Source organism: Rhea pennata, chromosome 6 (genome assembly GCF_028389875.1).
Source record: "Rhea pennata isolate bPtePen1 chromosome 6, bPtePen1.pri, whole genome shotgun sequence".
NCBI classification, from domain to species: Eukaryota; Metazoa; Chordata; class Aves; order Rheiformes; family Rheidae; genus Rhea; species Rhea pennata.
In genome coordinates, this window is record NC_084668.1 from 27,603,032 (window position 1) to 27,624,429 (window position 21,398).

The window sequence follows — 21,398 nt, forward strand, 5'->3', positions numbered from 1 at the left end:
ATGATCTCTCCAGGAGTTGCCTTTTGTCTATTTCTGCAAACAATGATGGAAAGATCAACGTAAAGACAGACAAAAATATCAGTGACAATACTACTACTTTTAAGAAAAAAAAACTTCTCAGACTGCTTTGCCAGTTCTTTAGTTCTGATTTTTAAATTTCCCTTTCAGCAAGCCACAAACACTTGAAACACTGCCTAACACTGCTGCAGAACCGTGCAAAGAGTCTTTACAACTTAAGAGAGACTAAATATAGGCATCACCCAACTCCCACAAAATATACAGGAGTAGGAATGTAGGATCAGGCTGTTAAGGTGATACTAATTTTGAAACATTTTGTTTTAAAGTAAGAACTAACTACTGTGTATGTCTGCACAACTAATTTATTTGTAATTTCAGTCACAATTTAGAGTTTTGCAATTGACCTTTTAAAAGAAGTTTTAGGTAGTAAGTACACAATACTTTATGTCACACAAAGCAAGATTTGTCTTGTTTATGAATAAACCTCTCTTTACAATGTATCTTACTTGGTAAAGCGGATTTCCAGGTGAGACGTTAAATATTCTCTTGGGGTAAACGTGTGTTCCCAAACCACCATGTTTGGTACATAATTGATTGAGAAGCAGAGCTCAGAAAGTGCTGTGTGCAGTTTGTCCAGGCTTTAAGAACAGTAAACAAGGAATTATTAAAAAATATTTAAAGAACCATAAATACTTTTATTGTGGAAAGCACATATTGGAGGGAAATGGAAGGAGCTTAAAAAGCAGGTAAAACTCCAACTCTTCCTTTAATCATCTTTATTTACTTTCAGAATTTTCTTCTTCCAGCTTATCGCTTTTAAAAAACAGCATTTCAGTAAGAACACAGAAGCCTACAACTGCATATTGATCCGTATTACACACAGTAACACCTATATTCCTCTAAACTAGCTGTCTGCTTAGGGGCTTGTTTCTTAACCCAACTGGTAATACAAGTGATGTCTGTTACTAGTTGGTACTAAAAGCCTGGGGGGGGGGAGGGGGCGGGGAAGAAGTCTTATCAAGTTCATTTCCTGCAGTTTCTCTAATCATTACAGCTGGTGTTTTCAACTTCTCTACAGCCACCAAAAAGGAAACCTTCCCTAAGGTATAGAGGAGGAACAGGGCCTCAACTCCATCCCAACAGATGGAGGGAGCCTTTCAGTAGCAAGAACAGCCAGTGCAGCCTGTACTGTTTCTAGCTAACAGCGTTAAGCCAGGCATAATCAAAAATGCCATGCACTCCTTGGACTCCCACAGCAATAAGTGTGACTGCTAACAGACCTGCCTAAAGCGTAGACATCTTTCCTACACAGGAAAGAAAGCAGCTGAAGGGATAAGATTAATGAAGTATACATTTCTAATGCTCTAAATAAAGGGATTTCAGTCTCTACATAACGTAGCAGGCTCACAGCCAACAAATTTATATTTACAGGCAATAAAACTTACTCAAATAAAATAAGAAAGAAGTATTCAATATATAAAACAGGAATTTTGACTGAGGATTTGAAGTAAAAGGAGCAGAAGAGACTTACTTTGTCACAACCAATCTGTTTTTTCTCATACTTTCTACTCCTGGTTTCTCCCTTTCTGGTTCTCCTTTCTTTCCTGTCTGTTTTTTTGACTTTTTGTTCACTGCTTGACTGATGGTTTTGGCACAATGCTTTGGCAGCAACTAGTAGAGAGAAAGAGAAATTCCCCCGCCATCCCCCCACCAAAGAAAATTAAAATCCAGTTTCTTAGTAGGTATGAGATACACAGTAAGCTCACATGTAAACCTTCTTCTCATTTTGACTACTAGCTAAAAAAATTCAAAAGAAAGAAAAGCCTTCCTCAAACTGCCTTCAATATTACAGAAATAAAACTTCCCTGTAACAGAAAAAAAGAAAAAAATGAAAAGAAAGTAGAGTCGTAAAATTTAGAAAGTTGAACAACCTAAGAAAACTCGGAGAATTAAAAGAATATACACACACTAGCAGATATTCACAGTAAGTTTTTTTTTTTAAATGAACTCTGATTATATTAGATGTAGCACGAAGCATCACTCTGTACTGAATAACCCGTACACACATGCAGTTTTAGAACATTCAACACAAGATAGCATGAAGTTTAACTTCTATCTAAATTTTACACAGTATAATACTTAAATTTCATTTATATTCCCCACTGATACAAGAGCTATTGAGCAAAGCACTGAGATTTGGATGAATTATAAATTATTTGCTAAAACAATATTCATAACAGATTCCAATTATCAAAGCAGATTTATATTATCACCACCTTAGAACTACTAGTTAAATAAAACATTCTGCCTAATCAAAAGTTGAGAACAGCAACACCCACCTGATCACTCAGTGTACATTGCTCTGTGCAAATATCTGTGATAAGATTTCGAGCTTGCTTAGCCATCTCATCCAAGAACATGTTACATAAGGAAAGACTGCGGTCTCCAATATGATGTCGCTGTTAAAAGAGAAAGTTAAGTAGTTTGTTTTCCAATTCCCTACTATTCTTACAATAGTCACACAACATGTATACTGCAGGTAACAGTTAACCAAATCACAGAATTGGGGTACTTGAACTAAATACCTAATCTTTAAGCCCATTTATCACTGAGACCAGAAAGGTCTTCCCTAGGTGGTAATCAAAAGCAGTAAATCCCTGTTCCGTCTTTTCTGGGGGTGTGCAATGACTAGTCCCTTCACAGACCTTTAAGCTCACACACTCTTGAACTATACACCAGAAAAATAAGAAATGTTTTTCATTGAAAAGTTAATTCTTGTTTTTTGATGAAATTCACAAATTAAAAACTACTTCAATACAGTTTGTATAGGTAGGCTGATCCGCCAGTTAAGCAATACATCTCATATTTTTGTTGTAAGGTGACCTAAAGCATCACACCTGCATATAATTACATATACACAGCTTTTCTAATCAGAACACAATACTACAGAATGTTCCTAAAGCTATGCACAGAATACACACATGAAGAGTTTAAAGTTTTCCAGGAGGAATCCTATGTCAGGCTAAGACCATTACGGTTAAACAAAAAAGATTATTTTAAAGTTGAAATAAAGGACTCATCCTGGAGATTTTAAGGAAGTCAGGCAAAAACTTTCTCCCTGTGTAACAGGGAATTTTTTGGCTGCTGATGAGGTACACTAGTTCTAAACAAAACTCTGATAAAAACCTTATTTCATTAAATATGAGAATTACAATTCTAGCACTCCTCCTGAGCAGTTGTGCTCTATTTACTTACTGTATTATATCCATTTAAAATAATAGATTAATTAGTATAATTTATCTCAGCTCCTTTCATTTCTGAGGATTCAAGGTGGAAGGTAACTTGAACCATGAAATCTTCAAAGTCATTGGCACTACATATTATCATTAAAAGTATTCTGTTTATGATATTTTGCAAAACTAAGTAAAAAAGAGGTACAAAAAATGAAAAAAGGTAGATTTTCATCTTTAATTTTGAGCTGAAAATACTTTAGAACATCCAATACTCAGGGTTTCTGAGAATTTCCCCCTCATTTGCTCTGGCAAAATGTGCTTGCTATAGCTCAGTTTAAAGTAACTAGTATATAGCAGACCTTGTCCACCAACTCCTTACTGTTACTACAGTGGTTCTGAAGTACATCTCTTGTCCTGAAGGGAAGATTTTCTGGAAATTTTTGGGGGTTGTCTAATATAAATCAAGTTTGCAGCTATATGAAGCACAGTAGACAGAGGAAATAATGACAAAGACAAATACAAAAGAGGGTAACAGAAGAGGATTTGACATTTAAATAAGAAAAACATACATACTTCAATAAATCTTATTCATCTAATTGTTTTCAGATCAGCGTTGTTCATAATGGTGTGTTTTCATTCTTAACACTAAACAAGTTTGGCCAAGTTAACCCCTGGAGTAATTCCAAACTCAAAAGATGTTTAAGAAAGGTACTGAAGGATCTATTTCATTACAATATTACAAAGAATTTTCTCAGAATGAAACTTCTTGCCTTAACAAATGGTCAATTTCTTTAAGCAGCATTTTGCTTTTTTCATTTCTAACTCTAATCAAAGCTGAGGGGACAGCAAAATGAGTGTTTGCATTATCTTGTATTTCACTTAGGATTTTTTTTAAACTCATTAAAGAAATACCATTTATAATAAGTAAACAGAACTGTTGATCTGCTACCTCCTTTTCTAACTACAAGCTTATAAACCACTTTAAAGTACATTTGCTTATAAATTTTAATAGGCCTCTGGCACTTACTAGCATCTAAATCTTAGTAAGCGATACTACAAAAGTCATACACAGAGCATCTACTTTAGTACATTTTTCTGTTCCTCAAAACAGAATTAACTAAAAAATGGATTCCCAGTAGTCAAGGAGGTCAGGAGATGTGAGCTTCATTTTAAGTTCTGACATTAATCCTCTGATTGATCCCAGAAAGCCATCTAACCTTTGTACCTTTGTTTCACCTCTCCTAAAAACGAGAATAATACTTGCTCACTTCCAAAAAGCATTCTGAGATCCAAAGACGAAGGATCATATGTTATTAATACATTATCTACATGATTTACTGCCCTTTTTACCATTATTCTCCCTTGAATCTTAGATTGGAGTAATACTTTCTCTCAGCGTTCTGTACTAGTCCTTCGACCTTTAAATGACAACTGAAAATACCTAAGACGATGTATTTAAAAATTACCTCTTCTGGGCATAGTTCATGAGTGCAGCTCATAAAATGAGTACAAAGCAGTGGGAAGGCAATTGAGTATCTTGATTGAGAGGGAAGCTCCAAACACTGTTGAAACATCTTCTCAAAAGCACGACTATAAAAACTGATCAGAAAGACATTTAAATGGAGTATATATAAAAATTTCTCCAAAGTACTTCACAGAGATCAAATATGTTATTAATTTCAGAGTTCTAACTACAGTGCCCATCTGATGAAAAAGTGCAGTATTTTTCCAAAAAAAAAAAAAAACCCCAAAAACAAAACCACCATTTTCTTTATCAACTCTTCAACACAGTCATGACAACTGAATGAGAATTGGACTTTCAGAGACAGATTTAGCCACTGTAAAACACTGTCCTTCAGAAGAGATGCATGCTTTTTCACTGGAAGCTCCAAAAATAAGGTTCTACAATGGGGCTGAGCTATGTTTTTCCAAGACTAATTTTCACACTGGGACTTCAAACAGTTTATCTCAACTACTGCTTACACATTGTATTTGCCTACTGATTCTACAAACATTTAATTATTTCAGCCTTCAACAATCACAGAAGTATTTGCTTTGAATTCTTGCTTTCAGTAATTAATGCATCTGAAAAACATTAAAGCTCTAAACAATCAGAGCTTTAAATTGATATATTTGAACAATTAAAACACTGCTGAACTTTCTTTTACTAGACTTTCAACTAAAATATTTTACTAGGGTTGACTTCATAACATTAAGTGAAAAATCTTAAATACCTACATTATAATTTGTTACCAGAAAAAACAGTATGAGGGGAAAAAAAATGACGATCATCAGGATGAGTTATTCATAGTAATAATGGGAGAATAGAACTTAATTCTTTACATTAAAGAAATAAAAGTTATATACAATTTGATAGCAAAACTCTCGGTATCCCTGATTCCTAGCTACAAAAGAATGCCAGGAGATTTAAATCCTGACCTCAATGGATGAGAATGCAAAATGGTTAAAGTCTCCATCAGCAATAGAATGAAATGATAACTATTTATTTATAGTATATCAGTAAGCCAAATCATCCCTTACAATAATAAAATTTGACTACCTGCATGACAAAAGCTATACGGTTTCTCTCTACTGGTCCATATTTGAAGCAGTACACTTCATTTAGAAAAAGGTTTAATCTGAATTTTAAAACAGCAGCATTATACCATGATGTTCAGACACTGTTTTGTTAACTAGTTTGAAGAATTACATTCTTGAAATCTTAATTAGCTTAGGTTCAGATCAGTCTGATTTTAAAAAAGATAGTACTACATAAATAGTTACTAATAATCTGATTGAATCAAGACCTTAACTTTTCTTGATAAGCAAAATAGATCTTATAACTTTATGTAGATAAGACACTATAATATATTGATTACAATTCTTTTTTCCAACTTTCATCTTCAATTTTCTTCCAGACTTGACATTTCAGTGGCAATTGCATCAGAGCATCCAGTAAGATAAACTTCCTACTACTAAATTCAATTTATGCAATTAAGAAGACTGTTATCTCCTTAAATCTAACATTTCCACTGTAATCTGACATTCAGAATCATTCTGCATTTTTAGTTTTTGGATTACACTACTTCTGATCATGTTGCAACACTACTTTGCTATCAGTCTACATATCAATTCAGCTCTTTCTCAGCAAATCGTTCTCTTCATTTTTTGCCAGTCTAAGTGTCACATCTACATATCTGAAGAGCACTGATGTTACTTGTGGAGGTAGCGTGAAAAGGCAAGTCATCAATTCACAAAAATACACTCTGGGGCCAAAAAATCCACTCAGTCAGAATTCTCTGTTCATAAGCACATTTTGAAATCTGTTAAAATTAGATAAGCACTAAATGAAAATTAATTTGTACTAAGTGTAATTTTGCAGGACAGCAACTCTTTTGGAATAATTTCTTATGCAAATATATGATTTTCAAAAGTGTCACACTTAATAATTAGAGCAGTTTTTAGAAACAGCTTAAGCTACTTTGCTTATTAGAAGAAAAGCTAAAGCCAGCTGTAACAATCTAGAGTACTTGTCATGAGGAATGTAAATTGACAGAGGCTTACTCAGCCTTTCAAAGATGTAAGGACTGTATCTGACAGAGTTGAGAATAGCACAATACAGAAAAGGCATGTGTGGGTATTACAGATGTTAGTAAAGAACGAGGCAAAAACGTGGCAGAATGATTAGTCACGTTGCCTGATTTTCTTTCAGTATGTAAAAATTACACTTGAAAGGATGAGTCAAACAACAAAAAGCTGCTAGTCAGGTTCATAACATACCAAAATATAGAAAGATCTGAGGTTTCAACCAGCATCTCCACCAAAGAATCTACCATTTTTGTGTGGAAAATGATTGTGTTCATCATTTTCCCAAGTTCTCTATGGTCCGCAAGACTAAGTGAGGCTTTTGAAACACTAGTGTAGGCCTGAAAAGACATAAGAACAATGTAATGTTATATCTACAGCTGCTTTTCCGCAAATTCCACTACCGTTGCCCAATAAAGTTTAAATACTGAATAAGCTAAGCACAGAACACCTGTGCCTTTAAGACAGTGCATGGTCCACTTATTTCTGCACTATAACTTAAGAAAAGCAAACTGCCTTTCAATGACATTTCCAAACGTCATTCAAGTATAACGCCAACACGAAGAAAAGTTGTAGGACAAAAGTGTTGAAAAACCACAAATGCACACTTCTGGTATTAAGTTTAGCAAGGCCTTCCCTCACTAAGGGAAGCCATTCTTTCTAAGAATCAAGCGTGGTAAACAAGAAGAAAAGAGCAATTTTTGAAAATGATTTAATAATAATAAAATACAAAAATAACATCTAATCTGGAGGTAATGGCTTTGCAGTCTAAATAGTACTACCCTCTTTATAAAGTCAACTGGAGATATTACTGCAATGCACAGAAGCAAATTCACCAATTGCTTACTAAAAAGTCTCTAACTTCCCTTGACTGACTAGGTTGTATCATATTTCATGGAGTACAAAGCTGCCAGCAAACTGCTTGTGCTCAATACACTCTATCTGCAGAGAGTATGCAATAGAGAGACAAAAACAAAGTTATATCAAAATGTGGCAGATCATCTGCTTAAGAACTGCTAGATTTTAAAAGCTGAAGAGCAAGTTATCCTTAGATATCCTGTCCTCCATTTGCAATGTGAGAGTAACCTAGAAAAGCAACAACTTAATACTACCTTGAAACCAAAATGTGTATTCAAATTCAAAGTGCTATACATAGAAACTCTTACCTGCAATCTAAACCAATCTAATCTCATTCCTCTGAAGTCAAACACCTCTCCATCTTCAACTGCATTCGGGGCAGAGGGAGAAAAAAAGCCACACAGAATATGAAATCTTTAGGAAAACAACTAAAAGCATTCAGACATATTAAATCAGTTATTAAAAAAACTACTGAAGAATTACTTGGCTACTGCACTTCACACTGTTACCTGGTAATATCATTGCAGCACAACATTGTTAATAGGAATTAGAACAGCTAGATGAAAATATCTATATGCTTTCCAAATTAAAACATAGGATTTCTTCCAAAAAGCCTTCTTCAAAAGCTTTATCTATACAGACTTGCATCACTATAAAAGTGAGGAAAAACATTTAAGACCTTTTAAGAAATTCTCTGAATAAGTAACTACCTGTATAAACAAATGGTTTCTTCTCTGAAAATGGACAATGATTACTTCAGAGTGAACTAAAATGCAATCAGAATGTGTTTTTGTTTCTTTTATTACAATATTTAATGAGGTTCTTTAAGCTAGACAAATTTCATCTTTTAAGTGTAAAAATGGAAGTGTTGTTCATCATGCACTTGAGTGTAACCCTCAACTTTAATATGCTCCCAGATTACTGCACACGTTCACTAAGCTTCTTACACACGTGCAGTGCAAGCCTTCGCGTCATTATTCCAGTATTCTGCTCTGCTTCCTTGTCACCTCCTTGCTACTTTTTATTGAGTTTTTGCACTGTTCTCCTTAAGTCGTATCAGAACCATGGAAAAAAGCATGTATGACTATTACACTCAAAGCAGTTTTCACTTCTGCTCGATAGACCTTATTTAGGCATAGCTACCTAACGTTCAGCTACCTTATTTACTGCTTAGGACAAAATTTTATGCTTTGCTTGCGCATAACAAAATGCTTTTTCCTGATTCCCAGGAAGTCAGGAATCATGATTCCTTTTCGCAATATGCCTTTCCAGAGAGCACACTGAATCACTATAGCAGATGAGGTAAACTGTAAGAAACGGCAAGTTAACTATACTGATAGCACAAAGCAGTTGAGGGAACAACTTCAGGTTATCCAAGTTATCTACTACTGACTGCATAAAACAAAAAATGACAAAGCTTCCCAGAAGAATCTGTCATTTGGTTACGATTTCCTCAAGTTCATTTAACAGACTTACCTTGCTTCACACTAAGTGAAGTCATGGTGTTTACAAAAGAAGACATGATGATGGATTCATCCTCTGGGCACACTGAAAGATTCTAAAATAAACATTGTTACTGTATCTCTCAAACCTGATTTATGAAAGAATGCCAATACCCAATCCCAATTTATCAACTAAATTCTAAAAATGTGTTTATATACTTTACAAAAGATAACTTGATCAGTGAAGTATTTTAAGTAGTGCTGTTTAACAATAATTGTTCCTTTGCTGATGACAAATACCCAGAAAAGCTTGTTTCCAAACCAACAGAGGCTCAAAGCAGAAAAATCTGTCAGTAAATATGCTCCCACACTTTCAGGCTTTAGTCATTTACATAAGACAAACATTTTTCTGAACTCTGCAGGCATCTGATTTGCCTGAATAGAAAATTTAGCCATGTCAGGGTACAATACAGACCATTAACCATATCAGCATCACATTAGATTACGGCCTTGTTTCCCAAAGGACTCTATAAGAACAGATTTCAACATTTAAGACTTCATGAACTAAAGTTGCTTCGAATGACATACACCACCTGAAAGATGGGCTATCAAGTTTTCAAACCCTACAGAATGCAACAGTTCATAAAGAAGTAGTTTCAGCAACCGCTACAATCATACTTCTATTTAATAGTACAAAATAGAAGTTTCATGTAATTCTAGATGACTGATATTTTTAATGTAAAAAAGATCCCTAAAAGATCCAAACTATCACTCAATCATCTGTCTAGTCTTGTGTTTGATACTTGCTATGAATGAATTAGAACTAGACTTAAGTCATTATGAAGAATTATGTGTACATAGAGCTGTAAGTTTAAAATCCCCAAATACAATTATTTTGATATGAAAAGTAAACTCAAAAATTCAGTTACGTTAATAGTTGAAACAACAATGAAATAATACTATTTAAATAGTTTAAACACCAATTTAAATGAACAGCAGAAGATGCAAGTTCTAGCTTTTGGTAATTGATGTATTGCTTAAAGCGTGAAATTAATTCTTGCAAACAACAAAAAAACTACCATACAACATAAACTTGTCAAAAACATGAACAGCTAACAGATTCACGAAATTTGGGCTCCATCTTGTGGTCACTAGAGAATAAAATCAAAACAGTTCAGAATTTTTTTCACTTCTTTGTCACTCTAGGTATGCAAAGTATTTTCTACAGTACTCCCTTGATGGCTGTACTTGTTTATTTGGATTTATTCAAATCAAATTAAATCAAGCTTGAGAATTTATTTCATAAATTCAAACCACATCTACCGCCTTTACTTAAGAAGTCATCTTTACTCAGCTATAGGTATTATTCCCTAGAGTTACAAAAATCACACCCACTCTGGATGACAAACCCACAGAAACAAGACAGGATGGTCTCCCATTAAAGAACAAGCATCATCTGCTTCTCCAGCACCTTTCTGTTCCTACAGATCCACACTCCATAATGTTTTCAGTGACTTGTGGTAACAGATCTGTTGAATTTGGTAAGGTTCCCCTTTACTTCCCTTTAACTTTTCCTTTTCTTGCAAGAGTTCATCATTTCCACATCGCTCATATTTCTGGACACAGAGGACAAGATGTCTCCCTCACTCTCTAGAACAGAAAGCTTTCCTGAAACCCTGTTTTAAGTTTGTCACATTTGCCACTAACTTCAGTATTTTATATCCAAGCTCTTTGTGGAACTCCTTGCTAGTAAGCAATTCTAACTGTAAACATGCTATCTTTACCCTCTGTAAATAAATTATCCTCAGTGCAGTTTAGGTTGGAACCAGGTGACCTCAACAGGACACCTGGTTCCACTCTCGGCTCAAATGAGGGCTAGTTTTCATGCTACATCTTTAACACATACTATGTGGCACAAGTCTAAATTCACTTCCAGCGAGGAGAATAGTAATAAGGAAAACCACAGGGGGATAGACAGCCTCTGATGACACCTCCAACTGCCTGACTGGGTATTTAGGCTTAAACAAGACAAATCACCTCAACTCTCAATTTCTTCCTGGGGGTGAACAGGAATGCAGAACCCACAGTGATTCAGTTAGCTCTCACAATTGTTCCTGATGCTTTCAAGTGTTGACAGTAGAATGCAGTGCTTATCTTGGACACTTAAACTAAATCTTAAATACGGTTAAGGTTGATGCTGAAAAGTGGTAAACATCCATTCATACAGAATATTTGGGTATATAAATAATAAAATAATAATAAAATAATAATAATAAAATAAAATAAAATTTAATAGAATAAAAGGGTGCCACAGGATCCCAGTTCATCTTTTTGTTTCGTTCAGTAAGGTTTGCAAAACGACACTAGTCTTGTTTTCTCCATTATGTCAGCAAAAAAAACATCACAGACAAGGGCACTACTTTAGAGAACACTGGTGCTTCCCAAAGATTTCAAAGAAGCAAACCTACATGAAAGAATCATATTAGTCGAGAACAGCTTGGTGCTACTGCAGGCACAATTACTTTTACTCCATGCCCTTCCCCTCAAGCGAGGTTAAAAGCAGTAAAGAAAAACTATAGCATACTTAAGAGTAAAGCAAATAGAATCCTAGGAATTCCTGAAAATGTTAAAGGAACTTCAGGCCCCAAGAGAAATCTATCAAGAAATTCCTGCCAATCACTACAAACTAGTGTTAATATACATTATAATTTGTCCATTCAGGAGAAATGTGATGCAACTGTCTGCAAACATAACATTGCTTAGTAACATTTAAGTATTCATAGAACAATTAAAAGTACAACTCTAAATCCCAGTATTAGTTTGCCTTATTTCATGACACTCATCAATATCCACAAACCAGGATGCATTTTATAAAGACATTTGGAACAAAAAGGCCTTTCTAAAACTTGCATTTGACAACCCCAAAACCACAGCCATGCCTTACCTGAACAAGTTCATTTAAGACCACAGCATCAAAGCCTGAGAGATACTGCACGTAGTACCTCTGCATCACTGGTCCATATTTTCGCACATGTGCTCTGAGCTCCTCCATGTAGAATATTAACTCAGCTATGTGCCTAGACAAAAAGAAAAGGTTACACATATGAAATATGGAAAATACTATGTTTACAGTGACACTCATGCTGTTTTATCTAAAGAAGAGAAGCTTCTTTGGATTTAAAAAGACAATCTTGCTAAAAAACAAAACAAACGAAAAGCCTACAAATCAAGTTGTTCAACAGTTTCTTCCCCCCCACATTGTTCAGTGTAAATCAGTAACAGTGAAGAGGTATGATAAAGCTTCCCCCCCACCCCTTTCAAAGGAAAACACGTTCATTTACTTTAATGTCTCAGGTTTGGTGGAAAGTGCAACTTTTCTGTAGAATTTGAATTTTCACTGATGAGCTTTAGTTTCTAATGCAATACCTCTAATTTTCTATTTTACTGGGAAGATTAGGTTTCCCAGACAAAAGATTCTCTGACCTGTCCCAATTCTTTCATCTAGCCATCTTTTCCTATTTAGATTCCCTTAACTTCAGATGTAATTCCTCTGTGAAGTTCTCAGATATTTACAGTATCACACTAAAAACTAACGTACTTATCTATGAAGTCATCTGCACTCTTCTTCGGCATATTATCTGCATGACGAAGAAGCCAAATAATTTCGTCACGAGCAAAGGATAGTGCCATAAATACAAACAATGCCTGAAAAAGAAAAATTGTTCCAAGATCCTTTATACACACACACGGTAGTTGGACACCTGCTGCACACCAAGAGGCAACCAGTTTCTAAAATAAAGAATCTTAAAATCCAAGTCGATTTTCTCTCAGAGGAGGGTTTGCTTTTCTTCTCAGAATGTCATACTATCACTCAGGAACAAACAGTAAGATTACATAAATGCAAAAAACCAACTACTATAATTACCTTAGGTCCCAACAGGCCTGGCTGATCCGACAGGACAGTTGCCAGTTCTTTGAGCGCAGAACGTAAAAACTTGCGTCTCTCTCTATGCATTGAACCACTACATCAAAAGAACAAACACACACCATATGCCGGGCTAATCATGGAACACTTCATTAAAAAATATATATATATATATATATATATATATATATATATACACACACACACACACACACACACACATATATAAGCTCGTATCATACCAACCCCAAGAGCTGGGTTTCTTTTTGTGTGTGTGTGTGTGTGTGTGTGTGTGTGCGCGCGCGTGTGTTTTGTTTTTATGTTTTTAATAAGGCGATTCAATTAAAACTAGCACCTCCACCACCAATGCTGTATACTCACTCCTCAAGCAAGGCTAAATTTAAAAACTGTCTTCTGCTTTAGTCTATGATTTGCGTTTGACTCCACTAAAATATTTCTATTTAATTTGCATTCATATTAAATAATAAGATAAAAACTAAATAAAAAACCCCCAATCTTACCTCCCAACTCAATATAGCCCCTACTGCCCTAAAACAAACAAAAAAAAAGGAGAATATGCAAATTAAATGCTTCCTTCTTGAAAATTTGAAAAGTAACCTAAAACTTGGGAATTTAAATCAAAGGCATACCATTAAATCCATATTTAAAAGTACAATCAAGACAAACCGAAGAAGATAATATACAAATAAAGAATGCTGTGGCACTTTCCATTTAATGGCCGATAGCTCTATAAGAGAAATGCAGCTTCCCTCAGTTTTATCTATCAAGCTTCACCTACTTGCTATCTTGCATTTGACATTTGCCAGAGACGTAATAGCAAACTTTTTCATGTATTTCTTAGAATTCAGAGACACCTGAATTCTTAAATAATCTTTCTAGTTCTCAAAGAGTCTCAAGAATAGAGCTGTTGATAATAATGAGATTTATATTGTTAATTAAATAAGTTAAACTCCTGTTAAATAGAAAAGTTAAAAGGCAATAACATATATACCTCCTTACTACTGCTGCAGGAAAAAACAGGGGGAAAAATAATTAGGCATAATCTCTTCTTTTTCAAATAGTTTATTTAAATAAATATCTCAAAATATTTAAATATTTACATAACTACCTGAATAAATACCTCTAAACAGGCTACCAAGATCTGTAAATAGTGTTCAAAACTCTTTTTCACTAGGAAGATCTTAATGGACAAGTATTTCAATTTTGGGATATTATTACTTCTTTGTAAAAGTAAAACCAGAGCATAGATCTGCACAGGAAAGCAGAAAAAAATAGCCAGATATTGCTTAATCTGTATATAGTCCCATTTGAAAATGCACAACTAATTCATAATTTAACAAATCCATTTTGTATATTCATTGTATTTGAGAAGGAAGAAAAACAGTAAAATCTGTCTGGAAAATTCTCCAAGATACTCACGCATGTGATACAGCAGCTTCTTTGCACTCTCTGATGTCATTAATACGTTTGTTGTAGCTGCAAGTAAAAACAACCGATTATGTTAACAAGCACCGGTAACAAAATTTAAACAAGAGCTGAACTTCAAATGAACTGCAATTCTAAAGCAAGCAGGACACAGCAAGTAGTGCACAGACAAGACTTCTTTCCCTGGTGAGAACTAAATGCTAAAATTAGATATCCAAACCAAGAATACTCTCTACTGAAGTGCTCCTGGCATCCTAAGGTAAGAGATCTGAACTTTCTGCCTGCCTGAGTTTTCATATGATCTATCGCAGAAACAGTGGCAAAATTTTCAAGCAAACTCTGCAGAGACATCACTTCTCTTCGCTAGATTAAGAACGGTGAGTACAGACCAATCAAACTAACCTCTGCCATTTTAGAGATTGATTTGCCAGACTTTTCCAGAACTGAGATTAAAAAACCCTTACCCTCGTATATTTACAAACAGATCTTCTGCAGCTTTGTGAATATGGAATACTTCATCTCGAAACAGAGCCAAGCAGGAGCTGCTTTGAAGTGCAAGTTTCCAAAGGTTCAAAGCTGTAGCATCACTATTCAGGATTCCATGGCACAAAATAAATCCAACTACAAAAGTTCACATCAATTTGTGTGACAAAACATGTGTACAAAGACAAGAGAACAGTGAGATTATTACACATTTTCTCTTAAATAGTTCAATTACTTCATTGATAAACTTCTTAAGAGATAATATGTAGTTTTATAAACATAAGAATACCCTGCAATATGCATTCTATTAGTGATACGGCTTTTGTAGTATGAATAACTTATTTTCACTGCTCAGCTATATTCACCAGAATCACTAAAACCCCTGTATTTAATCAAAGTCTGAAACAAATCGATGACAAACTCAGTTCCAAAATATGCTGAATTCTAACTTCACTGCATGCAAAAAGCACAATGCATACAAATGAGATTTAATCACGTTATTGAAAATCTGTCTGAAAAACAGCTTTTATAAAAGCAAATTGTCTTTTTTAATTTAAAAGGAAAAAAAAAAAGTAGTGCAACTATGAGCTATTTCAGGAGACTTTACTCACAAATGATCCATTTTTCCATTGCATCCAGAGAGAGGTATTCACATGGCATCTGTTTAAAAAAAATTTGTTCCAAACTAATTACATAAAGACAATACATTTCATAAGAAGTTCTTATAAAAAGGGACAAATACACTTTTAAATGTTGATGAATCATGGAAGACTGCTACTATCTACAAATAAGGCATTGTTTCATCCTTTCAGAAACTAAGAGTTTGAACACTAAATGAGCTTCCATATTCTCCAACACCTTGAACAAAAGAGTAAACAATTTTTGACAATTTAGTCTCAAATGATGTGTTTAGGAATGTTTACAAATAAAATGCTTTAACCTATAGTGTTGCAAAATTAACACTTTCCAAAAAAAAACTTAATTTTCAGAGACTAATCACAATCTGACAGCTGTTAGCGCTTTCATTTGTTCAGAAAGACATCTATCTATATCACAACTAAGGCAACAAATGCAAACAGTAACAAATTTTAAAGAAATTATCAGTTCTGTTAGACTACAAATATCTGAAAGTACTACACAGGACCCCTTCCTTCTACACTGTAAAATTTGTTTCCCTTTACCTTTTGATTATCAAAAATTGGAAATGATGTCATGACTTAATGCAATGGAAGCTTCTCCCCTACAAAAATGTCCCCAGCTCTCCCAACTAAGCTATTTTTTTCTCTGAATAAAAGCCAGGTAAAGGTAATTAAACAGAAAACAAAATTTTGTTTTCTATATTGTTTTACAAAAAAACTTGCTTCTTTTTATTGCATAAGCCAAATTAAAAGGTTGTCATACTGTGTCAGACTGTGCAGGATTAAGCATTGTACTAGGCGCACTGATGAGGCTCAGCAGTTGTGCATTTCTCCACTGGTCAGCCGAGAGATTTCTTCGAGGATAGACCATCTGGAGTGAAATCAGAGCATCTGAAAGGGACTAGAGAGAAGAACAATGATTAGTTTGACATATCCTCAAGGCTCACCCTTTGATAAACATCAAAGATCTTTACTTCATCTTGTGAACTGCATACTGACCAGGCAGCAAACATACAGAGACAACTGGTTAGAAGCTACTGTAATTTATTAGCAAAAGAGTTTTAACAATTGCCAATATGATCATATATTTAATTTGATAGCTACATACTAGTACTGAATTCAAACACTATACTCCAAGCATAAGAGAAGCTAAATCCTGTTTTATTAGCAATGCTATTTTGTTAGCTATTTGCTAGTTGTTGTAACAATAACTAAAATGTTTTACTGAAATAGTTCTGAAGTTAAATATGACGTTAGAAACCACAGCATCTAGTTTCTTTCTCATACAGAAAACTATCACAGGATCAGAGAAGTATGAAAGGGAGAGGGAGGTTGGTTTTGATTTTTTTTTTTTTTTTTTTTTTAAGTCAGGGAATTATAAAATTCTGAGTTCAGAATTAGAATACAAAAAAAAATGAGTAGTGAACAACAAATCTATTCACATATAACAAAGCTGTTCATTAAAGCATTCACATTATTCTGCTTTTTCTCCTCTACCACTTAGTTTAGTATGTCCTTCTGCCTTTGCTACCAAATTATATTTAGAGTAGAAACTGTCTATGGAAGCACCTTCATAACAGTTTAAGCTTATTCAAGCAAGCATGGTCCTACACCTTCTCCCTGTCTTCTGCATCAGTACTGGTGCTTGCATGACTCCTCAGGGAGGCAGCTCAGTAAACACTAATCTAGCAGAAGAGTCAACCCAGGAAAAATATTTTTATGTCAAAGCTTTTCTATAGGGCTTTCTGCTGAAGTTAAGGTGCTACAGAACTGTCATGTTACTGTAAAGTAATGAGATGACAGAAGGATAACTTAACTGTGCGGTTATCTGACAGTTTAACTTAAGTATCTATTTCTACAGCATGTTACCTGAGGGATTCCTCACCTCTATTTACAACTCCAGCACAGAATCAGCAGAAGAAAAAAAAAACCCTCTGAAAATGGTTTTATCAACATATCTAAAAATACAGATGTTATATATATATATACACACATAAATATACACACATAAATATATGAAATTGTGTAGAGGAAAGTATAGTAAAAAAAGATTTAGACAAACGACAAATACTCAAAACAATCTGATTTGACATTTAGAAACAGTAGCTGAAAAACTCTGAATTTCTAGTTACTATCTTCAGGAATTTATGGAAATTAAGGAAAAGTCTCACAAGCACTAGAGAAGGAAAACACAGTAAGAACCTAGACTTCAAAACTTTTTTTTTTTTAAAAGAAAGAACTTAGTATTTAACTTGAATTCCTGCCAAAAATTTACAGCTACCTAGCAAGTAATACCTTTATAAGAGATAGTCATTATGGTTATGTCAGAACAGATCATCTCTAACAAATCTAGTTTCCTTTGCTAGGGTAGCAAGCCTAGTGGACAACTGGGAAGTAACAGGATATACATTGATTTTGGCGAGGCTACTGACACTTTTTCAAAATATTCTTATATGGAAATACAGCCTAAATAAATCACCGCAGAAATGGTCAACAACTGTCAGTCTAGAAAATCATTTTAAAAAATGAGCTTCTGCACAGCTTTGTAGTGCACATGGTCCAGGTCAACACTATTTCAAGATATGAACAACAGGAAGATTACAGATAATGTTCACAGAAATTGGGAATGATAAACCTGTAGGAGCCTAAAAGTTCAGAACTTACAATGAACCTGAAAACATAGAGAGGTTCAAAAATCAGAGATTAAACTCAGTAAGAATAAGTATAGTTCTGTCTAAACTTCCCAAAATTATACACAGAAAATATGGAATATATAATTAATTTTCATACAGAGAAAAATAAATTTATGATATAACAGTGGATTATAAACTGACATTAACAGAACAATACTGATCTAAGGGCATCTTTCATTATGAAATTTTCTTTAAGAAAGCCACACAAAAAATCCTATCTATTTCATTGTATTAGGTGCTGGCAGGATCATGTTACATTGCAATATAGCTTTTGCCCTACATTTTAAGAAGAAGGTAGACAAACTGGAGAGGATTCGAAGTTTTGTAAGAACACAAGATTTAAAAGACTTGTAAGATTTGTGCAAAAAAGCTAAAGGAAGTGGGTTCACTTAACCTAGGTAAGTCAACTAAGCAAGGTGCATTATATCGGCCTTTGAGTATATAAAATATTAGAAGGGCAGCAGTGACCAACTGTTCTCCAAGACCATCAGTTTATGGACTATTCAAAGCACAAAACCCTATAGTTAGGAACAGAAAAACAAACAAACACACACAACCCCCCACATTCAACTAAAATGTTAAAACCACAAAAACTGGTTTCCTAGAAACATTAGGAATCACCTTCATTTCAAGCTACAAATCCAAACTAGATGATCCACAACCTATTTTTAACCCTTAGTGAGTAACACGGATCCTAACCGATGGGTGCCAGCACTCCTGTATTTCTATGGTTTCTGTTGTTTAAGAAAAGATCAACCCCCAACAATCCATTATAAATAAAATTCACATTCCCTGTAAAATTTACACCTAATGCTCTTTGACAAAACAAACCCTTGTATATTTACTGTTTGATTTCTGCTTCTTTCTGTTAAGGTTACTGTGTTCCAGTGAAAAGAAGTTACATACTTTACTGTGAGGTACAAATTCCTCCATCATTTTCTTTAAAGGATTTTCATAATCCACAATCATCTGACCAAGTCGTGGATATTCTCTGTCACTAAAAGCAACAAGAAATAATTAAATCAGATGTAGTTATTCTTTAAAGACAAAGAAACAAAAAACTTCCAATGCAGTAAATTTTTTTACCTTGCTCCATGTGTCATTTCATGAGCATAATTATACAATCCAATGATGGCTTTCCTTTCTTCAATTCGAGATAGCAATATCATTAGGGTTGTGTAGGTTATAATCAAATCTAGGTAGTTCTTTGTTAAATCGAAGTTTACAGTCTAGAGATAAGAAACAATTACTTTTCATTGTAAAACTCTGAAAATAGAACATACAACTTCTTTTATTCTCTCCACCAATTCTCAACATTTTAAAAAACACAAGGGACTGTCTTCATCATAGTTTTCATTATAGTTAAGACTTTGTATAGTCCTTTTCACCCAAATGCCCAGAACTATTTGTATTCTTGAAAGCGAGCGTGTGAGTAAGTCTTTTCAAGATCAAGCACCACTGATTAGCTGACTGATAGAAAAGCTTTTCTTGGACATTTCCAAGCAGTCAACAACTGCCTATGAACTGTGAACAAAAATGTATTTGGGGATTTTTTTTTTTTTTGTTTTGTTTTTATCTTAACTCTCTCAGCTGCTTTTGTACTGCTTTAGCCCACAGCAGAAAAGTGATGTCCTCACATACCTCTCAGGTGATATACCTGTGATATTTCTATTTTGTGAGCCTCAGGTGGCTTAAGCATACAGATGACAACAAACTTCTTAGTACTCACTTCAACAGGAGAGAGTAAACTTGCAAATGTAATAAACCAAAAGACAAACAGTACCACACACATAGTATCTACATATTTTGTAGTAGTACACAGATATTATATATATACACTATAACTATAGTATATAGCCATGTATAGTATATATAACCATAGCACATGTGACTATACTGTTCTTACTGTCCATACATAATCTGCTTAAAATGTCCTATCTTCTTCAAACCATGCATTTATAACTAAAGATATCATGTTTACTGAGCAATATAATCAGGTATTTCTAATTCTCTATCAGAACTGTGATTATCAATATTTTTAAATTAATTTTGGAAGCTTCACTTTTTAAACCAGAAACTTACAATATCAAAGAAGACTTGGCAAGCATCAATAGTGTTCAGCAGCTCACAAACATGGTCCTTAAAAAAAAAAAAAAAGGAACAATTTTTGTTTAAAAAGATCTAAGTATGTCAGGTTATTATATTTAGTGATGGAGATTGTTTTTGCTTTAAATGGAGCTGCAATTTCAGCTATTTCATTATGAGGTACTATTTTATAAATAAAAAGACAGAAAGAGGATGTAACAGAACTACACGGAAATATTTGCTGCATCTCACCTTGAATTCCATAACATCAACAAATGTGAAGTAGTATAATGCCAGGTTCTTCAGAATCTCTGATTTTTCTTTCTGCAGCTGAGCAAGCTGTTGCTAAAAGAGAAATAAAAACACACACTGTTCTTAAAAGATCTTGAGAAAACAGCTGAAAAATACACCAATGAAATACCAATGATGTGCAGATTAATCACCAGGTTTGCTATACAAAGAATTCTTAACATGGCTTTTTAAGACTGAGGTTCTGTGTGTCTCAAACACAAACAAAGTCCTCAAAATAGATCATTTTAATAGCTGCTAATTATATTTTGAAGATAAAAGTCAAATTAGTACACATTAGTACCAAAGTCATATTGTTTAGCTCAGCTAGAGACAAAAATGGGAAGTTAGAAAAACATGGTTATCATATGTATAATTAGCAAAAGCAGAACAGTACATGAGCACAAATCAGTATGACAAAAAAATAATGACATTACTTGTGGTGGGAGAAAAGAAGGTGGTAGGTTACAGATTTTACTACAGAAAAACACTGTGCTTTTAAATTCTGAACTTACCAAAAAGAATATCCAGGCAAAGCCACGTTAAGCATGCAAAATAAAATGTAGATACAAACATAAAATACAGTAACGGTTCTCTGACCAGTTCCATATAACACAATAATACATTCAAACAAAAGCAACAAAATAAACAAAGAAACAAAAAAGAAGCAAAACACTAGCATTAGACACTGGTGGATAATATGG

General features: G+C 34.1%; 1 protein-coding gene across 3 annotated transcripts in view; it reads right to left on the reverse strand.

Moving 5' to 3' along the window:
• Positions 1–21,398, reverse strand: part of NCKAP1 (NCK associated protein 1) — a 61,931-nt gene that overhangs the window by 19,021 nt on the left and 21,512 nt on the right. For 2 of the 3 annotated variants that reach the window (XM_062578766.1, XM_062578767.1), the window contains 18 exons: positions 20,659–20,745; positions 20,404–20,460; positions 19,408–19,550; positions 19,228–19,318; positions 16,392–16,529; positions 15,602–15,650; positions 14,972–15,128; positions 14,502–14,558; positions 13,062–13,158; positions 12,735–12,841; positions 12,081–12,213; positions 9,171–9,252; positions 8,003–8,061; positions 7,032–7,177; positions 4,718–4,850; positions 2,358–2,477; positions 1,550–1,689; positions 525–656 (listed from right to left, as the gene is read on the reverse strand). In XM_062578766.1, the coding sequence (XP_062434750.1) occupies positions 525–656; positions 1,550–1,689; positions 2,358–2,477; positions 4,718–4,850; positions 7,032–7,177; positions 8,003–8,061; positions 9,171–9,252; positions 12,081–12,213; positions 12,735–12,841; positions 13,062–13,158; positions 14,502–14,558; positions 14,972–15,128; positions 15,602–15,650; positions 16,392–16,529; positions 19,228–19,318; positions 19,408–19,550; positions 20,404–20,460; positions 20,659–20,745 (1,928 nt within the window). Of the gene's footprint in view, positions 1–524; positions 657–1,549; positions 1,690–2,357; positions 2,478–4,717; positions 4,851–7,031; positions 7,178–8,002; positions 8,062–9,170; positions 9,253–12,080; positions 12,214–12,734; positions 12,842–13,061; positions 13,159–14,501; positions 14,559–14,971; positions 15,129–15,601; positions 15,651–16,391; positions 16,530–19,227; positions 19,319–19,407; positions 19,551–20,403; positions 20,461–20,658; positions 20,752–21,398 lie in introns of all 3 variants that reach the window. The other variant, XM_062578765.1, reaches the window with a different exon arrangement.